The sequence below is a fragment of the Salvelinus sp. IW2-2015 genome, linkage group LG16, assembly GCF_002910315.2.
Source record: "Salvelinus sp. IW2-2015 linkage group LG16, ASM291031v2, whole genome shotgun sequence".
In the NCBI taxonomy this organism is placed as follows: Eukaryota; Metazoa; Chordata; class Actinopteri; order Salmoniformes; family Salmonidae; genus Salvelinus; species Salvelinus sp. IW2-2015.
In genome coordinates, this window is record NC_036856.1 from 10087327 (window position 1) to 10108840 (window position 21514).

The 21514-nt window shown below is 41.2% G+C and overlaps 2 protein-coding genes across 3 annotated transcripts in view; both read left to right on the forward strand.

Moving 5' to 3' along the window:
• Positions 1-3322, forward strand: part of LOC111975563 (AT-rich interactive domain-containing protein 3A) — a 41056-nt gene extending 37734 nt beyond the window's left edge. Inside the window, exon 9 of the mRNA XM_024003918.2 lies at positions 120-3322. Coding sequence (XP_023859686.1) covers positions 120-256 — 137 coding nt within the window. The 3' untranslated portion in view covers positions 257-3322. The remainder of the gene's footprint in view (positions 1-119) is intronic.
• Positions 3323-9431: 6109 nt separating this feature from the next.
• Positions 9432-20470, forward strand: LOC111975770 (CTD small phosphatase-like protein 3). Of its 2 annotated transcripts, XM_024004342.2 has the most exons (12): positions 9432-10017; positions 11828-11957; positions 12053-12187; positions 13042-13153; positions 14823-14934; positions 15062-15148; positions 15277-15339; positions 17119-17198; positions 17398-17524; positions 17629-17724; positions 17964-17984; positions 18843-20470. In XM_024004342.2, exons 1-12 carry the CDS (start codon positions 9922-9924, stop codon positions 18906-18908), a joined length of 1125 nt encoding a protein of 374 aa, XP_023860110.1. In that variant the 5' UTR covers positions 9432-9921; the 3' UTR covers positions 18909-20470. The 2 variants fall into 2 exon arrangements, with proteins under 2 accessions (XP_023860110.1, XP_023860111.1); XM_024004343.2 differs by lacking the exon at positions 17964-17984.
• Positions 20471-21514: the final 1044 nt, after the last annotated feature.

Genomic DNA, 21514 nt, shown 5'->3' on the forward strand with positions numbered 1-21514 from the left:
AACATTGGACCGTTGTAGGTCAGGAAAACACAAGTTGAACTTTCAACTTGCTATCTTTTTGCAATGACATAAATGTTACACTAAATGTTACTGTAACTCTGTTTTTTGTTTTCATGCAGGTGTGCTTTTTGCTCAGGCAGCAGGGTCAGCCTCGTCAGGCCCCTCTGGATCATCAAGTAACAACAAAGCCCCTGGTGGGCCCAGCCGCTACCCTACACACCTACCTCAATCAACCCATCATCTTAACAACTCTTAACAACTCAACTCCTTCCCTTTTTGATGCCAAAACTAAAGCCAAAAGAAACAACCACATTTTCTAAATAGCCTATGCCAAAAAAACATATACAGCAAAACACAAACTAAAACTCGGTGTACTTCAAGTGGTCTCTCTCAGGTTCTCTCATATCTTCTCCCCTCTTCTGTTCTTTAGCCAAAATAAGTTTGAATAACCCAACAAAGAGCCGGTATATGATTACGATATATGCACAGCCTGTGAATAATTTATTTCTACATAAATGCAGTGATTATCTAAGAACAAATAAAAATAATAGGTTGGAAGGGTAATGCACTGTTTACACATTTAACACAGCTACTGACTCACAATTAAACTTATTTTATTTTTAACATTATTATTCTCATCTTTATTATTATTATGATTATCATCACTAACAATATAGTCAATGCAAAAAATATATATATTTGGATTCTATAAAATTTTAAATATCTTCTATTTTAAGTAGAAAAGCTTTAAAGATTTTATTTCTTCAGGGCATAACAAAGTAACATTGTGACCTCATGTTATAGAAAACCTCTACATTTGCATAATGCAGTCGCACACAAATCAATCTTTGCTGAGATTTTCTATTAATTGTACCTCAGACACAGATAACTTTTTTTTTCCCCCGGTGGAAGTCAACAGGAATTGTTCATTCTCATTGGTACTTATATGTGCAGACATGTTGGTTTTTCTCAGGTGTCCGCCAGCTTGCTGTGAAACAATAACTGTGTGTTTCACTGCTCTATGTTTCTGTCATAGTTACAAACTATACAACTGTATTTGCTGGTTTGAGTGTTTGTTTCTTTCATGACCCATTTAAACCATTTGTTTTTAGTTATAGAATTTAGTTTTCTATCCGGTTGTCTCATCAATTACCCAGGGTCCTCTGTACTTTTATAAGTAGAGGGATCATCACTCTGAAGTTAGCTGCTCTTTTGGATGTCTTTACTTACAGCTTTTAGTAGGGGATTGATGGGTGCAGGAATTCTTAGCTCTGCAATAGTGCGGCTTTAAAACAGAGATTTGGGGTTGAAGTAGCTTTACTTAGGGGCTTGAAATCATGTCTTAAAAGCACCTACACATTGATATGACATCTTCATAACAACAAAGCGTTTATGAATTTAGCTACATGCTTGCATTATGTAGCGCTGCTTATGTAAAGGATTGGGGTGGAAAAGCCAATCAATTCCTGTCTTTGGATCAGCATTGCTCTTTAAATTGACCTTTTGACCCCCTTGTCCCCAAGGCAACATCTGAGCATCTGGTAATTAAGAAAATATCTATTTTTATCAGGTAGGTATCCATTGATTTGCAGCGCTCAGAAATATTTGCATTTTAACTGCTAAGGTACCACAGCTACTATGAAGGTTGTTTRTGCATCTTCAAGAAACTGCATGGATTCACACTCAGTACTTTTTTTTTGAATTTAGAATCCTCAGCGAGGGTGGATTTTTGAATTCATTGTACTGACAATCAGGAGATGTTACAACATTGTATACCTCGTGTGTTCTATTTTTCCACAATGAAGCCCCTCTACCTCAAAGACTATGATTAGACTATGTCTCTTGTAAGATCCTTACACAGTACCTTAATGAAGTAGTATATTGCGGTTATATCTTAAAGTGTGAAATATCATGCTGCGCTTCATGGCTTGGGTTTATACTGTACAATGCATTGACAGAGATAAGAGATTGTAGTTAGATTGTGGTCAGGGAATTCAGCTTTTGATAAATAATGGTTGGAAGGATAGATTATTGCAGACAATCATATTAAACCTTTAATCTTTCCTCTATCATAGCTGATGATAATTACTTTGGATTGTTTTGGCAACATGCAATGGAGACCAGGTTAGCCTCAGTCAGGAATACTTATTTTATTGCTCTGGGATGCTGCCCCCTGGTGGATTTCTTTGTTACAGCGCACAATCACGTTTCAGGGATGGATATGGTTGTTTTTTGGCCCTTATAGCTAGCGTACAGAAGTATTCTCTTTCAAAAAATTACTTGCCTTTCCCCTGTTTATATTTGATTGCAAGCCCCCCCCCATTTCTTAATCTCAACCAAAGTTAAGAGACCTACTTATTTCTAATCAAAATCATTCCATGAATTTTCAGCCTTGATATGAGATTTACCACTTGCTTTAACAATTTGTTTGGTAGATAGTATATCGCAGGGACAACCAAAACATGTGGAGATTAAATGAAATGTTATGATAAAATATCTTCTGTAATTGCAAGATGCCTTATGCTGTGACAATTCTTCTATGAATTAACCTGTATAGATAACACTTCTGAAAAGGCTTTGGATGGCTGTAGATATGACTTACTTTGTTTTCACGTTTAAGTTCTTTCTTTAAAAAATATGATATAGAAACCTAGCACAGAGATTACATGATGACATGTATCATAATATTAATAATAACAGTCATAATATTAATGACGATAATAGTATTGTGAGATTTGGGGAAGCACTAGGTTGACATACCGGCCTTGGTTTTGTTAACTATTTTGTTTTCATGTACAGTACTTGGAAATTCAGAGTATAAATGAGGCTTTTTGTCTTTTACTTCTCAGGAATATACTTCTACCTCCAGTTTTACAGATGTATCCCTGCTAGGGCTAAAGTTAGTGGGTGCACAAGGGGTCGCACTCTTCATTGGTGTTCTAGTTGGTTTTTCAGCTTTCAACTACTTCTTATAGATACAGGCACAAAAGTATTTTTTAATCTGTTCTGTACACGTGTGCAATTATTWTTTTTTTCATTATTTTCTACGATGAACCTTTCCACTGAATGGGATGCTTCCCAAAATATGAGGAAACAKGTGAAGTTGAAGTGTGGCATGTGGTGCCTCTTTAATAACCAGTTATTAGTATGGTGTAGTGCCCAAATAACAGATCATCAACATGCTTTTTAGAATGTGTGACCTCTAATGCTTTTAACCATTTTCTGAGGGGTGATGAACTATTCTTGCATATTTAATCAATATGTGTTTGTGTGAATGTTTTATTTGGGATTTTAATAAATATCACTTTTTCCTAGAATGTCAGCTGAGGTGTTACGTGCTGTTCTTGTCAACACAAATATACAGTACCAGTCAAAAGTTTGGACACCTACTCATTCAAGGGTTTTTCTTTTTTACTATTATCTACATTGTAGAATAATAGTGAAGACATCAAAACGAACACATGGAATCATGTAGTAACCAAAAAAGTGTTAAACGAATCAAAATATATTTGAGATTCTTTGAAGTAGCCACTCATTGCCTTGATGACAGCTTTGCACACTCTTGGCATTCTCTCATCCAGCTTCACCTGGAATGCTTTTCCAACAGTCTTMAAGGAGTTCCCATATATGCTGAGCACTTGTTGGCTGCTTTTCCTTCACTCTGCGGTCCAACTCATCCCTAACCATCTCCATTGGGTTGAGGTTGGGTGATTTGTGGAGGCCAGGTCATCTGATGCAGCACTCCATCACTCTCCTTCTTGGTCTAATAGCCCTTACACAGTCTGGAGGCGTGTTGGGTCATTGTCCTGTTGAAAAACAAATGATAGTGGGACTAAGCGCAAACCAGATGGGATGGCGTATCACTGCAGAATGCTGTGGTAGCCATGCTGGTTAAGTGTGCCTTCAATGCTAAATAAACCACCGACAGAGTTACCAGCAAAGCACCCCCACACCATCACACTTCCTCCATGCTTCACGGTGGGAACCACACATTCGGAGATCATCCGTTCACCTACTCTGCGTCTCACAAAGACAGAGGTTGGAACCAAAAATCTCAAATTTGGACTCATCAGACCAAAGGACAGATTTCCACCGGTCTAATGTCCCATGCTCGTGGTTCTTGGCCCAAGCAAGTCTCTTCTTATTATTGGTGTCCTTTAGTAGTGGTTTCTTTGCAGAAATTCGATGATGAAGACCTGATTTCACGCAGTCTGAACAGTTGATGTTAAGATGTGTCTGTTACTTGAACTCTGAAGCATTTATTTGGGCTGCATTTTCTGAGGCTGGTAACTCTAATGAATGTATTGTCTGCAGCAGATGTAACTCTGGGTCTTCCTTTCTTGTGGTGYTCCTCATGAGAGCCAGTTTCATCATAGCGCTTGATGGTTTTTGCGACTGCCCTTGAAGAAACGTTGAAGTTTTCCAGATTGACTGACCATGTCTTAAAGTAATGATGAACTGTCGTTTCTCTTTGCTTATTTGAGCTGTTCTTGCCATACCAAATAGGACTATCTTCTGTATTCCACCCCTCCCTTGTCACAACACACCTGATTGGCTCAAACGCATTAAGGAAAGAAATTCCACAAATTAACTTAACAAGGCACACCTGTTAATTGAAATGTATTCCAGGTGACTACCTCAAAGCTGGTTGAGAGAATGCCAAGAGTGCAAAGCTGTCAAGGCAAAGCGTGGCTACTTTGAAGAATCTCAAATAGAAAATATATTTTGATTTAACAATCTGGGTTACTACATGATTCCATATGTGTTATTTAATAGTTTTGATGTCTTCACTATTATTCTACAATGTGAGAAATAGTAAAAATAAAGAAAAACCCTGTAATGAGTAGGTGTGTCCAAACTTATGACTGGTACTGTAGTTTATGAAAGTTAAATCAGGAAGGCTGGTCTGAATGGCTTGTCACTTAATTCATCTTAGTAAACACAATTCACATTGCTTCCTATGTCACTCATCAGCATAGCAGGTGTTTATATGGTAATGATTAAATCGTTACCTCATGCAAAGCAGGTATCCTTATGGATGGCTGCATGTTGCAGTTGGTCGGAAGCAACTGCAGCGACTTGACGGCGACTTCATCAAAACCAAGGCAACTTCAAAAACTGCATGACCGTTGATCACATGATTTTTGTCAAGTTCATAGTCGACATGCAAGTCAGACAACTTTTATACCCATATTGCAACACACTTTAAAAGTCGGTGACCAACGTTGATCAATGTTTTGACAAAAGTGATCCGCTCTAATGCGCCCGTTGACTCAGGTTGTTTCTGAACCACCATCCATTGATTACAAGTGCAGCGTTACAAGGCTTGTCACTAGTTACCACAGCCACTTTCTGGTTTTCATTTAACGTTAGCAGTGTTTACTCATCTCATATGTATATACTGTATTCTATTCTACTGTATTTTAGCCAATGCCACTCCGACATTGCTCGTCCTAATATTTATATATTTCTTAATTACATTATTTTACTTTAAATGCGTGTATTCTTGTGAATTGTTAGATACTACTGCACTGTTGGAGCAAGGAACACAAGCATTTCGCTACACCCGCAATAACATCTGCTAAATATGTGTATGTGACCAATAACATTTTATTTGACTTGTCAAACCCCAAACCCCAGTCGTCACTGGCCTGATCTACTTGGTCTGTTTTGCAAGGGCTCCCAGTTGTCTTGCGATGATGCACTTCTTGGTTTAGAAACTCTGTGGGCCTGTTCAAGCGGATCACTTTTGTCAAGGGTCACCACCTTTCAAAGTGTGTTGCATGGATAAAATTGTCTGACTTGTGCCTACATGGTGACTGCATGAACTTTACAAGGTCATGAAGTTGACTGCAGTCGACTACAAGTTTCTGCAGTTGCTCTTCACCAACTTCATCCTGCAGCCATCGGCTGCATTGTGGGAGGCTCTATATATATCTAATACATTGTCAACCAATCATTAAGGTGTTTTTGTTCGACCCACACYATGACGGAAACAGCAACCAACTTTGCCATAATTCATAGTGGCTACAAGTTAATGTGATATTTAAGGCTCACTGATTATACAATGTACACACATGATTTCAGTTTGTGAGTGTGTGATATGGGGTTTGGAGACATGTGTATTTCCACATTATATATTTTTATATATATACAATGGCAACACTGCCATGTTAATCTGAGCTTTGCTGTTGGAAAATCATATTAGTGTCAGACTTTTGGCTGTCGCAGATGCACATCCCCCGACTTCACTCCGACTTGCATCTTGTCGGTTGGTGTAGCCTTACCATTCAAACGCGCCCTGTGTTAACAAGGCAACTCTCCATCTTAACTCCTCCTTCGCATTTACTGGACTGGTTGAACAGTGCAGAAGAGTACCTCCCCCGACAGTTTTTTTTCTTCTCGTCAAAGACCAATGTAGAGCACAGGTGTCAAACTCATTCCACGAAGGGCAGAGTGGCTGCGGGTTTTTGCACCTCCCTTGTACTTGATTGATGAATTAATGTCACTAATTAGTAAGGAACTCCCCACACATGGTTGTCTAGGACTTAATTGAAAATAAAAAACAAAAACCTGTAGACCCTAGGCAGTCCATTGAATGAGATGGACACCCCTGCTGTAGGGGATCTAGCTCTGTGAATAGAAGGTTACGCACATACAGTTCTATGAGCTATGGACTATGCTAGTCATTCAATGGGATATCCTTCCGCCTGGCGGCAGGATGAGTCGAGATATTACTATCCGAGTAATTCCGTGCCGCGGGTGTGATGCACGTGCCCCCACCTCTTATAAATACCTGGGCGCATAGCATCACTTCCTCGAGACTCTTCCTGAGGCTACAAGGGAACCGACATCTGGACTAGTATAGTCCCTAGCTCATAGCCAGCAGCATACCACCCTGCATACCACTGCTGGCTTGCTTCTGAAGCTAAGCAGGGTTGGTCCTGGTCAGTCCCTGGATGGGAGACCAGGTGCTGCTGGAAGTGGTGTTGGAGGGCCAGTAGGAGGCACTCTTTCCTCTGGTCTAAACAAAGATCCCAATGCCCCAGGGCAGTGATTGGGGACACTGCTCTGTGTAGGGTGCTGTCTTTCGGATGGGACGTTAAACGGGTGTTCTGACTCTCTGAGGTCATTAAAGATCCCATGGCACTTATCGTAAAGAGTAGGGGTGTTAACCCCGGTGTCCTGGCTAAATTCCCAATCTGGCCCTCAACCATCACGGTCACCTAATAATCCCCAGTTTACAATTGGCTCATTCATCCCCCTCCTCTCCCCTGTAACTATTCCCCAGGTCGTTGCTGCAAATGAGAACGTGTTCTCAGTCAACTTACCTGGTAAAATAATGGTAAAATAAAATAAATAAAAAAATAGAACTGTGGTTACGTGAGTAACCTTTGTTCTATTTCACTTGAGGGTCTATGCTAGTCATCATCTGGCAGCCGCACATGTCAGACAGAGCAGTGCCCAGGAGGTGGCAACGTTACCACAGACTATGTGACTGAGCAGCCAGCTAGGCTTGCAGGATAATGTCTACAATCCAATGTGAGAGGCTTGCTCTGTACTCTATCGCCAAAGCACAGATCACCTTGCTCCACGTACATGTTTAGGGATTTCACAGGACAAAGAGTGCATCCATCAACATCATTAGCCCCAGTGGGCATGGAGGTGGATAAGGCTGTTAGCACCATTTGTTCACGTGACCTGGGGGCAGGACCTTTGGTAGGAAGGCAGGATTAGGCCGCATTGTAACACATGCCTGGGGCTCCCGGGTGGCGTAGCGGTCTAAGGCATGGCATCTCAGTGCAACAGGCGTCACAGCAGTCCCTGGTTCGAATCCAGGCTGCATCACATCCGGCCGTGATTGGGAGTCCCATAGGGTGGCGCACAATTGGCCCAGCGTTGTCCGGGTTTGGCTGGGGTAGGCCGTCATTGTAAATGAGAATTTGTTCTTAACTGACTTGCCTGGTTAAATAAATAAAAATTAAACAAATAAAAACACTAACAGATAAAGCATTGAGCTCGCCAATCCTCTTGGTAGAGGCAATGGTCACCAGAAACACAGTCTTAAGAAGAGGTTTCAAGTCTATAGTGTCTTAAGGTTCAAAGTGAGGTCTAGATAGTACTCCAAGAACCAGATCCAAATCCCATTTGGGGGCTCTTTAGGCGCGTAATCGACGGACTCCCTTAAGAAACCTTGCCATGAGCGGATGGCTGCCAAGTGGACCGTCTTGCTCTTCATCATGACATGCTTAAATGACTGCTGCGTACACCTTAAGTGTGGATGCAGCCCTGCCAGCATTGAACAAAGACCTCAAGAACTGGACAACGGTTTTTATGCCGCAAGATTCTGGAACAAGCCGCTGTTCCCCACACCACTGGCAGAACATGTGCCACCTTATGTCATAGGTTGACATGGTGGACAGGTTCCTGGCAGTCTGTACGATGTTAACAACAGAGGGCTCAAGATGTAAACCAGACCATTTTCGCTGTTCAGCGGCCAGGCCCACAGTTGCAGGCCGGAGGGATTCGGATGCCGCAATGTGCCCCCCGCCTGTGACAATAGGCCCGGCCTCCGAGGTAGTTCCCATGCTGCCCCCTCTAGGAGTGACAGTATTGTGCTGAACCAGTGGCGTTACGGCCATCTCGGGGCAATCAGAAGGACCTGGTGACCCACTTCCCTGATTCTGTCCAGGATCGATGGAATCAGCCACTAGTGGGCCAGGGCATCTAGGCCCACTAGAGGGTTGGGGTTGGATATCGAGAACCAGAGGGGGCACTGTGTGTTCCTCTCTCTTTTGTTCTTTTTTTACCCCCTTTTTCTCACCCAATTTCGTGATATCCAATTGGTTGTTACAATCTTGTCTCATCGCTGCAACTCCCCAACGGGCTCGTGAGAGGCGAAGGTCGAGTCATGCATCCTCTGAAACATGACCCACCAAGCCGCTCTGCATCTTAACACCTGCTTGCGTTAATATCTCAACTCATCCTGCTGCCAGGCGGAAGGATATCCCATTGAGTGACTAGCATAGACCCTCAAGCGAAATAGAACTAGTTTCAGGCATTTATTTTATGCTTGCTACATTAGGAGTGTCGCCATAAGATAAAGTATTCATCTTTATATCGGTGCCATCATAGTGTCTGTGACGGCATGGGCAGCACCATTGAGGCTACAACCCATTTGAATCCCCACCTAGTTGACTACTTTAAAATGGCAGAAGCATGGTGGAAGTCCTCAATGGCCATGCCCATGCTAAAAAGGGTTATATCCATGATCTATTATCTCTGAGTGTTGCCTTGTTAACATCCAAAAGCGCAAGTTGTGTCACAGGCTCTTTCCATAGGGGAAACACTATTTTCATACCAAAGTGACTTTTTCGTAGCAGGTTAGGAGACTGAGGTTAATGTCAAGAAGGGGGTTAGGGTTAGCGAAAATCACTTTGTATCGAATTCTTCCTTAGTTGTTACTTTTCTAGAAATCTAAAGGCACAACCTAGATTCTAGCCAGTGTTAGTTGAACATGTTAATACTCCAATCTCATTTTCGTCAAAAATAACTTTAAATCGACAGAGTGCCTTTGATTTTACGGCCTTTACATGCACAGTTCGGCGCGAGACGACCGTTAGACCCGATAACGTATTGTGGGCACGAGTTTAGATAACCAACATCGCCTATAAACGTGGTCGGGGATTTATATCGGAGAAGCAGTTTCTACCTATCTTCACACTATGCTCTCTTCGTGTGAACCTTTCCGGTAGATAAAAAAATAAACTAGACGGAACAAGAACGAATGGGAGACGACAGACAATCACAAACAGGAACTGTTTTTTTCTCTCGAAATTTTGAGTAGGCCCAAGATTATTTTCACGAGCTGTATAACGAGTAATGTTTGTGTAGCTACACAACACATTTCAGTTTGTGAAGATGAGACTTCGGTCTCGAAGTATTGCTGACCCTTCATCAGCACGGTTTAACGGTCGGTGGAACTCAAAGAGAAAGGCGCGGAACGTAACTCAAAAGGTAAGTCGAGAAACTTGTTTTGCCAAAATTGCTTGGCTTAATGTGAACTTCGAATGCGTATTACGCACTATCGTTGGCGAACAAACTACAGTAGCTAACTGCCATAGGAGCTTGATAGRTAACTGGTTTAACGTTAGTTAGCTAATGGTTGTCAAAATTGGTTATATCGTAAAGATTTATGAAAACACATGCTTTTTGGTCTTCATTTAAGGTTATTCATAAGGTTGGCAGTGTGGTTACGGTTTAGTCAGATTATTATGAGACAGGTTGTAGAAATAGGTGGGTTTAGTCTTATGACTTTGTCTGTGGGAACTTGTGACGACCCCTAGCTATGTTTGTACAATTCGAAAAGTAAAACAATTACGCGCTTGCGTACATGTGGCTAATCGACTTATGGTGCTTTCACATCAACTGGGAACTCGGGAAAATAGGTCAAATCATGACGTCAGTGATTTTCAAGTCGGAAAGACGGAGCTCTAGAAAGATGCCCGAGTTGGATGACCATTCAAAACGTTTTTCCTAGTTGTCTAGAACGTCCGGAAGTCGGAGATTTCCAAGTTCCCAGTTTGAACGCGGCATTACAATGTACCACTCATTGCAGGGGCAAACGGAGCAAAACGAGTTTCCAATGGACAAATTCAGGTAGGTCCCTAAACCGTTTTCTTCCGTTTAAAGGGTAGGACACATTTAGTTTTTACTCACCAAAGACTTAGTAACGTAGTTGTAGTCACGATCTGGTTACCTGTAACTACAAACCGTTCAGTTTTAGCGTTTTTAAGTACATATTAACTTATTTTCGGATATCTTAGGAACTACCCACAATGCACTATTTCTCAACGTCATATGGAGAACTTTTCCTACTTAGCTAGTTCCAGCTTGCTATAAAAAAAGAAGAAGCTAGTTCTAGCTTGCTAATGTTAGCTACTAGCCATACTAGCATGTAATTTCATTCCAAACCAAGTGTTGGCGCTGGTAAGCTACTATGTACATCCACAATGAAACCATGTCCTGTGTGTTTGGTAGTCGAGCGAGTGAATGTTAGAGTAGTTTTCATTTGTAGCTAGTGCTGTAATACCCACAGTGCAGTACTACCCACAAGGATGGGATTACGACTCGTTTGTGGCCCAAAAATGAGAAGCAAACTGAAGTCGGAACGGTTTGTCCGGTTGAAGCTAGCGTATTGGAGTATGGGAACCATGCTCGCGTCTACTGTATGTGGTGCTCGTTTCACCCCGGAGGACTTTGATGGCTTAGTATAACCAGTGGAAGGCAGGGTTGGGGAATGATATTCTGACAGAAACCAGGTTCTGTGCTGAGCGTGAATGTGAAGCCTGTAACCTATATTACTATATCCTATTGGTTAGCTAGCTGCTTCTCCTTGGCTCTTCTTTGACTTTGGTAGCTAAGTCAATCGGTAAGTCGATTTCTCTACTTTATCTGCTGGCATTCTTTGTGTTCTGTGGGTTCCTGTCTGGTTTTTCCAAATATATTTATAACTAATCCTGTCTGTGGTTGTTCTCTAGCTAGGCTGGGCAGCCGGCCAGGCTAGGCTAGTTGGCTAACTGGTTAGATGGAGTTTATGTATTTTCAAAACTTTAGTTTAGTGTAATGTAGCTGTACGCTAGGTGTTGATAGCAACTGGCTGACTCACGCAGGTTGGTAGGGCTAAAATTAGCAGGCTTTGGTAGCTAACTCGGCCATCAATCGGTAAGTCTCCGCTCTCTCTACGTCATTTAGATTCTGATCCTTTGAATGAGAACTTTTGGCTACTTTTTCATACTGTTGTCTCAATTATATTTTCTGTGTGTAGGATGAAGAGGTACAACAGCCAGACGACCAGTCACTCTACTCTGATGATATCCCCACCGCTACAAAGCGCCCTCTTGTACAAGGGCGTGGGAGGAAAAGGGTGGCAGCCCTAGACTATGAAGACAGAGAAGGTACCTGTTTATTTTGGTGAATGCAATTGCTCTATTGACATTTATTTCTAAATGGCAACACAATACTGACTGAATCATTCTGTATACATTTCCAGATCTGGGCTTCAAGACCCCTGTTAATGTGCGCCATCACCGGGTGCTGTCGGAGCTAAACCCCTCCTTTCCCCTCAATTCCACTGTGCGAAATATCTACTCCCCTGTTGTCCATTTCCTCACTCCTACCAAGGAAAGTAAGTATAGGTTCAAAATTGCATACTTCCACACAAGTGGTACCGGAGCGCCAAGTCAAGGACCAAAAGGCCCATTAACCACTTCTACCCCCAAGCCATAAGACTGCTGAATAATTAATCAAATGGCCACCTGGACTATTTACATTGACCCCCCCGTGTTTTAATACTGCTGCTACTCGCTGTTTATTATCTATGCATAGTCACTTTACAAAATACATTGACTAACCTGTACCCTCGCACATTGACTCGGTACAGGTACCCCCTGTATATAGCCTCGTTATTGTTATGTCATTTTCTTGTTACTTTTGGATAATAAAAAAAAAAAACATTATTTAGTAAATATTTTCTTAACTCGATTTCTTGAACTGCATTGTTGGTTAAGGGCTTGTAAGTAAGCATTTTACGGTAAGGTCTTGTATTCAGTGCATGTGACAAAATTAGATTTGATTATTAGGTAAGCATACGAGTGTGTGTGTTAGCTTTTGTATGCAGGTGGGATAGTCTGCCTGAAAGACCAGAGGCTAGTTCATGGGTGTGCAGTTTTTCACCGCGTTCAGATAGTCTGTTCTGCTTTACACAAAACATTTCTTTCTTCGTCTTGGATTTGGCACTTTCCTGGGTCCATTGGGTAGGCCTTTTTGTTTACAGAGAAACGGTAATTTGTCAGTTTCAAATAAACAAATTACTGTATAGGCTAGCAAGGACTTGCATTGTTTATCAAACATGCATGTCATTCTGTGATTCTTGAGGCAAGAGTGGATGAGGTCAAAACAGTAACATCTTAATTGGTCTAGTGATATACCAGGGTGAATGAGCCCTATTCATTTTAATCGAGGCAGTTTTTTCCTATTCAGATGTGAGAACCCCCAGCAGTGGTGATGTGATGAGCCCAGAGCAGTGTGTGTTTGGCTATGGTTCCATTAGCCTTCTCGCTGGAGATGAGGACCGCAATGACACTTTCAGCCCGTGAGTTATGCCATTTTTATATTGTGTTCTTGGTGCTGTGGAATACAATTATAGGGCTGCACAATATATCGGTGAGCATATCGGAATCGGCTGATATTAGCTAAAAAAATTGTCTAGTTTGCTAATGTTCAAAACCGATGTCAAAGCTGATGTGAATAACGTAGGTAGATGACGCCATGAAAAATACAGCGCTACCGGAACAAAAGCAGAAAAATACTAAGTGCACACTTCCAACAACTTAACAAGTTCAGGTTGAGCAGTCATTTGAAAGAGTAAGAAAATTTCAGCGAGACAACTCAGGCAAAATCCGTTAACGGCAAAATAATGGAATTCATTATGCTACTTGCTATGGGCGTCACGACTGACATTTGGACCAGCGATGTCAGCCCCATGAGCATGCTGAGTCTGACAGCACAGTGGGTCGACGAGGATTTCGTACTGAGGAAGGCCATATTGCATGCTCAAGAATGTGCTGGTTCTCATACCGCTGCTGCCATTTCAATGGCATTTGAGAACATGTTTGAAACTTGGAAACGTGAACACACTCCTATCGCCAATCGAACTGACTCGAGAAATAAGCTAATTAACTGCGTCTGCAGCAGACGTGATACCCTCTGTCATGGCATTGAAACGCCTGCTCAACAAAACTCCCAACACAGACCGTGGGGTTAAAACTTACAAAAGTACTGAAGGCTGTGGACAAGCGATTCGGTGGTATTCTCTCTGAGCCTTTTTACTGTGTTGCCACCATGCTTGATGCTAGGTACAAGGACCGCTACTTTGACGCATACAAGAAGCAGAGTTTACGTGAAATGTTACATACACAACTGGACAAGATGGAAATGGACAGTGACAGTATGCACCGAGGAAGAGAGGCCACGGACAGACAGCTGAAACTTCACTGCTTGACATGTATGTTGAAATCCTGGTTGAGAATGAATGACTGAACAGAATGAAACAGCACAGCAAGTAAGTGAAAGAAATAGGTTTTGATTGTTTTACTGGTAATGGGGGACATTTTGTAAATGGCGATTAAAATAACTTTTTGGTGTGTATGACCTTTATTTTAACTAGGCAAGTCAGTTATGAACAAATTCTTATTTACAATGACGGCCTTCCCGGGCCAAACCTGGGCCAATTGTGCGCCGCCCTATGGGACTCCCAATCACGGCCGGATGTGATAAAGCCTGGATTCTAACCAGGGACTATAGTGACGCCTCTTACACTGAGATGCAGTGCCTTAGACCGCTGCGTCCATGTGTGTTATCTATTTAACTGTACTAGAGTGCTTAAAGGCCCGTTAAAATTTAAAATATCGGTTATCTGTATCAGAAAAAAATATCGGAATCGGCCAAAAATGTCATATCGGTGCATCCCTTCTGCACGCCATACCATATATTATTAAATCCAATGTCTACTTATTGAGTTGAATCACCTATGGGGTTATATTAAAATGCAGGATCAAAGAGTTACAAACAAACCACCAAAATGGTATCAAATAACTTACAAGTTAGCTGGCCAGCTTGACCAACTTAATAGTTCCTGCTTTGTGATGCACCTCTGCTGATATAATCCACTGCCCAGAATCGCTTTCCCATTGTCTGTGGTTCTGGAGGACTCACTGCCTTGTCCTGAAAGTAATTGTAATCCGTTGCATTGTTGTCTTTAGCTTCTCTTTCATCAAGAACATTCCATCCAAGTGCCAGCAATCCAAACCCTGCATAAGAGACATCCCACCTAAGACAAGGAGTACTCCCCAAGCCACGCTAGTTTTAGATCTGGTGAGTGTTGGGTTTAACTTTTTGAGTTCAGTGACTAAACAAAGCATTTACCTGATTATATTAATATTTATTTGATGTATTAAATCATGTGTGGTACCAATTGTTTGGAATTATTTCTGTGTTCTAGGATGAAACGCTCATGTACAGCTCTCTGAATGTGATTGAGGATGCAGAGTACACCTTCCGCACATGCTTCCAGGACAATCCGTACAAGGTGAGTGAATCAACCAGTTCCTTCTAGACTTGTAATGACTGYTGTTTATTATTATATTTTTTTAAGTAGAATGAATGCCTGTTTTATAATGACAGAAAAGATTGTAGTATCTTCTCTTAACTCAATAGGTCTACGTGATTCTACGACCATATGTGAAAGAATTTCTGGAAGCCATGACAAAACATTTTGAGGTAAGCTTCRAGGCTTGATTGCTAAGTTCTTATGTGTGATGTACCCATATATATTAGGTTTTTTTGCAACCTACTCAACTTTTTCCCCATTGTGGGGGTTCTACTAAGCTACAGTGCATTCGGAAAGTATTCAGACCCCTTGACTTTTCCACATTTTGTTAGGTTTTTAGAATTTTTGCAAATGTTTAAAAAAAACATACCTTATGTAAATAAGTATTTAAACCATTTGGTATGAGATTTGAAATTGACCTCAGGTGCATCCTGTTTCCATTGATCATCCTTAAGATGTAAATACAATGTGATTGGAGTCCACCTATGGTAAATTTAATTGATTGGAAATTATTTGGAAAGGCACACACCTGTCTATAAAGTCCCACAGTTGACAGTGCATGTCAGAGCAAAAACCAAGCCATGCGGTCGAAGGAATTGTCAGTAGAGCTCCGAGACAAGATACAATTCCGCAGCATTTAAGGTCACAGTTGCCTCCATTCTTAAATGAAAATAAGTTTTGGTAGTTCCAGACTCTCAATCGGGGGGGAAGGACCTTGGTCAGGGAGGTGACCAAGAACCCGATGGTCACTCTAACAGAGCTCAAGAGTTCCTCTGTGGAGATGGGAGAACCTTCCAGAAGGACAACCAATCAGGCCTTTATGGTAGAGTGGGCAGATGGAAGGAAGCCACTCCTCAGTAAATGGCACATGACAGCCCGCTTGGACTTTGCCAAAAGGCACCTAAAGGATTCCGACAATGAGAAAAAAGATTCTCTGGTCTAATGAAACCAGATTGAAGTCTTTGGCCTGAATGCCAAGCGTCATGTCTGGAGGAAACCTGGCACCARCCCTTCGGTGAAGAATGGTGCCTCCAGCATCATGCTGTGGGGATGTTTTTCAATATCAGGGACTGGAATACTAGTCAGGATCAAGGAAAAGCTGAACAGAGCAATGTACAGAAAGATCCTTGATGAGAACCTGCTCCAGAGTTCTCAGGAACTCATACTGGGGCAAAGGTTCACCTTCCAACAGGACAACGACCCTAAGCACACAGCCAATACAACACAGGAGTGGCTTTGGGTAAATTCTCGGAATGTCCTTGAGTGGCCCAGATTGAACATCTCTGGAGAGACCTGAAAATAGCTGTGCAGCGACGCTCCCCGTCCAACCTGACAGAGCTTGAGAGGATCTGCAGAAAAAAATGGGAGAATACAGGTGTGCCAAGCTTGTAGAGTCATACCCAAGACTGTAATCACTGCCAACGATGCTTCAACAAAGTACTGAGTAAAGGGTCTGAGTACTTATGTAAATGTGATATCAGTTTTTATATATATAAAAATGAAAAACATGTTTTTGCTTTGTCACTATTGGGAATTGTGTGTAGATTGATAAGGAGGGGAACAATATAATACATTTTAGAATAATGTGGAGAAAGTCAAGGCGTCTGAATACTTTACGAACACCATCGTGTTCGTGAGAGTCGTCTTTCCATAGGGGGGGTCATAATAGTTTGTAGGCCAAACCGTTTGGACGCTACAGTTGATTTTGTGAGAAGACCAATTTTCAGGATGTCTCATGGTCTGGCAAACACCACTGTAGCTCTGTCACCTTTTACCACAGATGTGTTGGATTGAGACACATTCAATGTAACAAAAAAAAACATCTGGTTTAAACTGATGGATTTGTATAGGGATTTTTTTATTATGCTAATTGATTTCTGCAGGGGCATGGACCAACTCAAGAGGGTTAAGGACATTTAATTAAATATATCAAATGTGTTTGTTTTCAGATGTTTGTTTATACATCTGCGAAGAAAGAATATGCAGAGAAAATACTGGACATCTTGGACCCGAAGAGAAGGCTTTTTCGGTATGAGAAGTTAACATTGTAACTTGTGTTGCTGTCTGTTATTTTAGCCATACTTGTTTTGCTGTATTGTTTTAGAGATATTGCAGCTGCAGAGTTTTGTTTACCAGAGACAGGCTGACAATATCATCTGATTTGAGGACCGTATTTCAGTTGATATTTGGATYTACTTAACTCTCCTTTTTTAAATTTCCTTTTATAGACACCGTTTGTATCAACAGGACTGTACCTGTGTTCTGGGGCACTATGTCAAGGACTTGGGTGTACTTGAGAGGGACCTTGCTAAGACAGTGGTTTTGGACAACGCTCCACACACGTACCCCTACCATGTACATTTGCTGTGATGTTATTCACTTAATTATAAAATGCTTTGTTGTTTTTTTGGGATGCAGAGTGGTTTTAATAAACTTAACTTCCTACTTTATTTCTGCAGCTGATGAATGTGCTTCCCATCAAGAGCTGGTCTGGAAATGATGATGACAAAGAACTTCAGAAGCTCATCCCGTGTCTTGAGAGACTGTCAGGAGCAGTAAGTTGACAATGATTTGGTATCCCACCTCACAGGGCATAAGTGTTTTTATTTTGGGTATTGTCTTTTTAAAGAAATCTTGACATTTCCATAATTTGCTACCTATACTGAACAACAATATTAACCCAACATGTAAAGTGTTGGTCTCATGTTTCATATGCACAAAAAGCTTATTTCTCTCAAATGTTGTGCACAAGTTTGTTGACATCCCTGTTAGTGAGCATTTCTCCTTTTGATAGGATAATCCATCTACCGGACAGGTGTGGCATATCAAGAAGCTGATTAAACAGCATGATCATTACACAGGTGCACCTTGTGCTGGGGACAATAATAGGCCACAGATGTCTCAAGTTTTGAAGGAGCGTGCAATTGGCATGCTGACTGCATGAATGTCCACTAGAGCTGTTGCCATATAATTGAATGTTCATTGCTCTACCATAAGCCGTCTCCAACGTATTTTGAGAGAATATGGAATTAYGTCCAACCGGCTTCACACCACATGTAACCAGGCCAGCCCAGGGTCTCCATCTGGCTTCTTCAGTTGTGCGATCGTCTGAGACCAGCCACCTGGACAGTTGATAAAAATGAGGAATATTTCTGTCTGTTGTGGGGGAAAACTCATTCTGATTGACTGGGCCTATGCCCTCCCAGGCCCACCCATGGCTGCACCCCTGCCCAGTCATGTAAAATCCATAGATTAGGGCCTAATGAATATATTTCAATTGAATGATTTCTATGTATAAACTCAGTAGGATTGTTGAAATCGTTTCATGTTACATTTATTTATGTTCAGTATACTTGTCTTCTAGGATTAAATCCAGTTTGACAAAACAAATGTCGCATGCTATAGAGATCTAATTCGGGAAGTGGGTATAAAATGGGATCCTTGTGAAAAACATGTTCCCTTGGGTGTAGAGAAAGCAGAGGAACAAACCTTGAATCAATCTCAAACACTTAGCCAGTATTCTACAAAATACCACAAGTCAAACTTGTCTTATGTTTGGAAATGTCGTTCAAGACTGGGCCACCACTTGTATTCCACAAGAAACATCACCAGCAATTGACCTACCAAAGAAATAGTTGATGTTTACTAATTTGAAATCACAATTTTTTTGTAGGATGATTTCCGGGAAGTACTAGAGAGGAGGACGGACCACTTTCACAGATTGCTCTCTGAGGATTGAGAACCAAACAGGATGGATCATCCTTATCCTGTAATATGTTTAATTGTGAACATGAACTGGATCTTTGTGTACTATCCTAGCCCTTCTGTATGATCCCTGAATGACCAGTCGGTTACTGATGTAGTGTGTTAATTTCAAACATGTACAGTTGGGATATGTTTCCACACAATATCACTCTGCAGAGCAAAACATTCCTAATTGTTAAAAAAAGAACACAACTTGAAATAGCAACTTAAAATGTGTATACTTAATCATGCCAATTTATTGACAGAAAATAGCTTTTTTTAAAGTGATCTACATATTGTTTGATTATTTTAGTGACAGTATGTATCACCTCAACAAAAGCCAGAGCAATTTCTGTAACTAACAAACAACTTTAACCATAATGTTTTTTTTTTTCAGATTTTATTTGAGAAATGTCATGATTTAGTCTTCTGTTTGGATAATTCTGGGAATTTTTACGCGCATATCGTCTCCCTTTATGCGTGCCTTTTTAGTAGGCCTACACTGCAGAAATGTCACGAATGTGTAGCCTACTCCCAACCTATGACGTTCATGGTTAGCATATTTTGTCGTTTTTTGTACTAATCTGTGAAATGTATATTTATATGGAATTCTGACAATGTAGTGACCTGGAAGAATMAATTTTAAGAACTAACTTGTCAAACTTGAACATATCCCCATCCCCCCTTTAAACGGACGGTCTCGCCAAAGCTACTGTGAAATTCTACTCTGTTTCCCCCCACATGCGGTTAGAACCCAAAGACGGCTATTGTTGGTTTCCCTATTCTCTTACATTTAAGTTCCAACATARTTCACAAATCGGTCACTCAGGGGTTGGCACATGGTCACCTTTCAGTCGAAACAAAGGTTTTTGGGTAGGTTAATTTCAGAATGCCTTGGGAGGAACGGTGTGCATTACAGAATGTTTTTATTTGATTGACCACCTGCTGGTGACTTRCTATTAAGATTGAAGTAAGATTTGTTTTCGATCTGGACACAACAGAGCCCCAACCCCCTGGTGTATAGTCTACGCTTTTGATTTATTTGCGCCATATGGTCTGTGTGACATGGTACGGAGAAAAGTGTATGGGGGGGCATCGCGATCCTATGAAAGCCTATGGTGGGCGGTGGCTGAACCTTAGTATTTTGTTCMACTTGAAATTTGATTGAGAAGTTCAATGTGCAATAAGACAAAAGTTGGGGGAAGGGGAAAAAAACGAAGTTGGGTGGAAGAAATGTTACAAATACATTTAAACAACAGTAATTCTGCATCCCTCGAAAGTATGTAACTTATTATTATTTTATTTTTTTATACGTGTGGGCGGCACATTCGCTGTACATTCTCTGTTGTAAAGATATTTGGACTGCCTGGTCATATGGCTCACTGTACTATTTATAAACTAAACATTGAGTAGTGGTACAATCAGACAAATGAGGCTATCTTGCATATTGCTCCTCTTGTAATTTGAAACGGGAGAATTAGATTTATGTACTATTGATCAATAGACTACCACTTCAAGTATCCTTGTCAATAAAGAAAATCACTAGTCTCCTAATGATTGCAATTGGCATTCGTTCACATGCAAATGAACGGCAAATGCACATTTCTTCTTACATACAAATTCTGTATGAGTTCAATTCGATGCCTTAGTCTGTTTACCCACTTTTCAAAATCTGCACAACTGTTATTATAGTTTACGTAGTAAATCTGTATTTTGTTTGGCTAATGTACCCTACTCGTGACTTGTTTGGTTTATTGCATGTCTCAGAGATTCCAAATATAATCCGCTGGGCCTATTTTCAAAAATTATCAATCTGGATTTCGCCTGTCTGTTAGGATTAAATGCATATAAATAGAATGAATAGAACGGGAGTCTTCATTCAAGTCAATGATTAGTAACTTCTATTCATTCTATTTGTATGCTTTTAATCCTAGCCAATAGGTKAAATCCAGGTCATTTTGGAAAAACGGCCCAGATGTTCATAATGCAGACTGGCGCGAATGGAGCAGCCTATTTTAACCTTAACATTTATTTATCTAACCGTTATTTAACTAAGAACAAATTCTTATTCACAATGATAGCCTACCAAAATGCATCCTGTGGGGACAGGGAGTTGGGATTAAAAATATAGGACAAAACACACATCACGACAAGAGAGACCTAAAACTACAACATAGCAAGGCAGCATGGTAGCAACACAACATGACAACATGGTAGCAGCACAAAACATGGTACAAACATTATTGGGCACAGACAACACAAAGAGCAAGAAAGTAGAGACAACAATACATCACGCAAAGCAGCCACAGCTGTCAGCAAGTGTCCATGATTGAGATAAAACTGTCCAGTTTGAGTGTTTGTTGCAGCTCGTTCCAGTCGCTAGCTGCAGCGAACTGAAAAGATGAGCGACCCAGGGATGTGTGTGCTTTGGGGACCTTTAACAGAATGTGACTGGCAGAACAGAACACTCGGGCTCCCGAGTGGCGCAGCGGTCTAAGGCACTGCATCTCAGTGCCAGAGGCGTCACTACAGACACCCTGGTTTGAATCCAGGCTGTATCACAACCGGCCGTGATTGGGAGTCCCATACGGCGGCGCACAA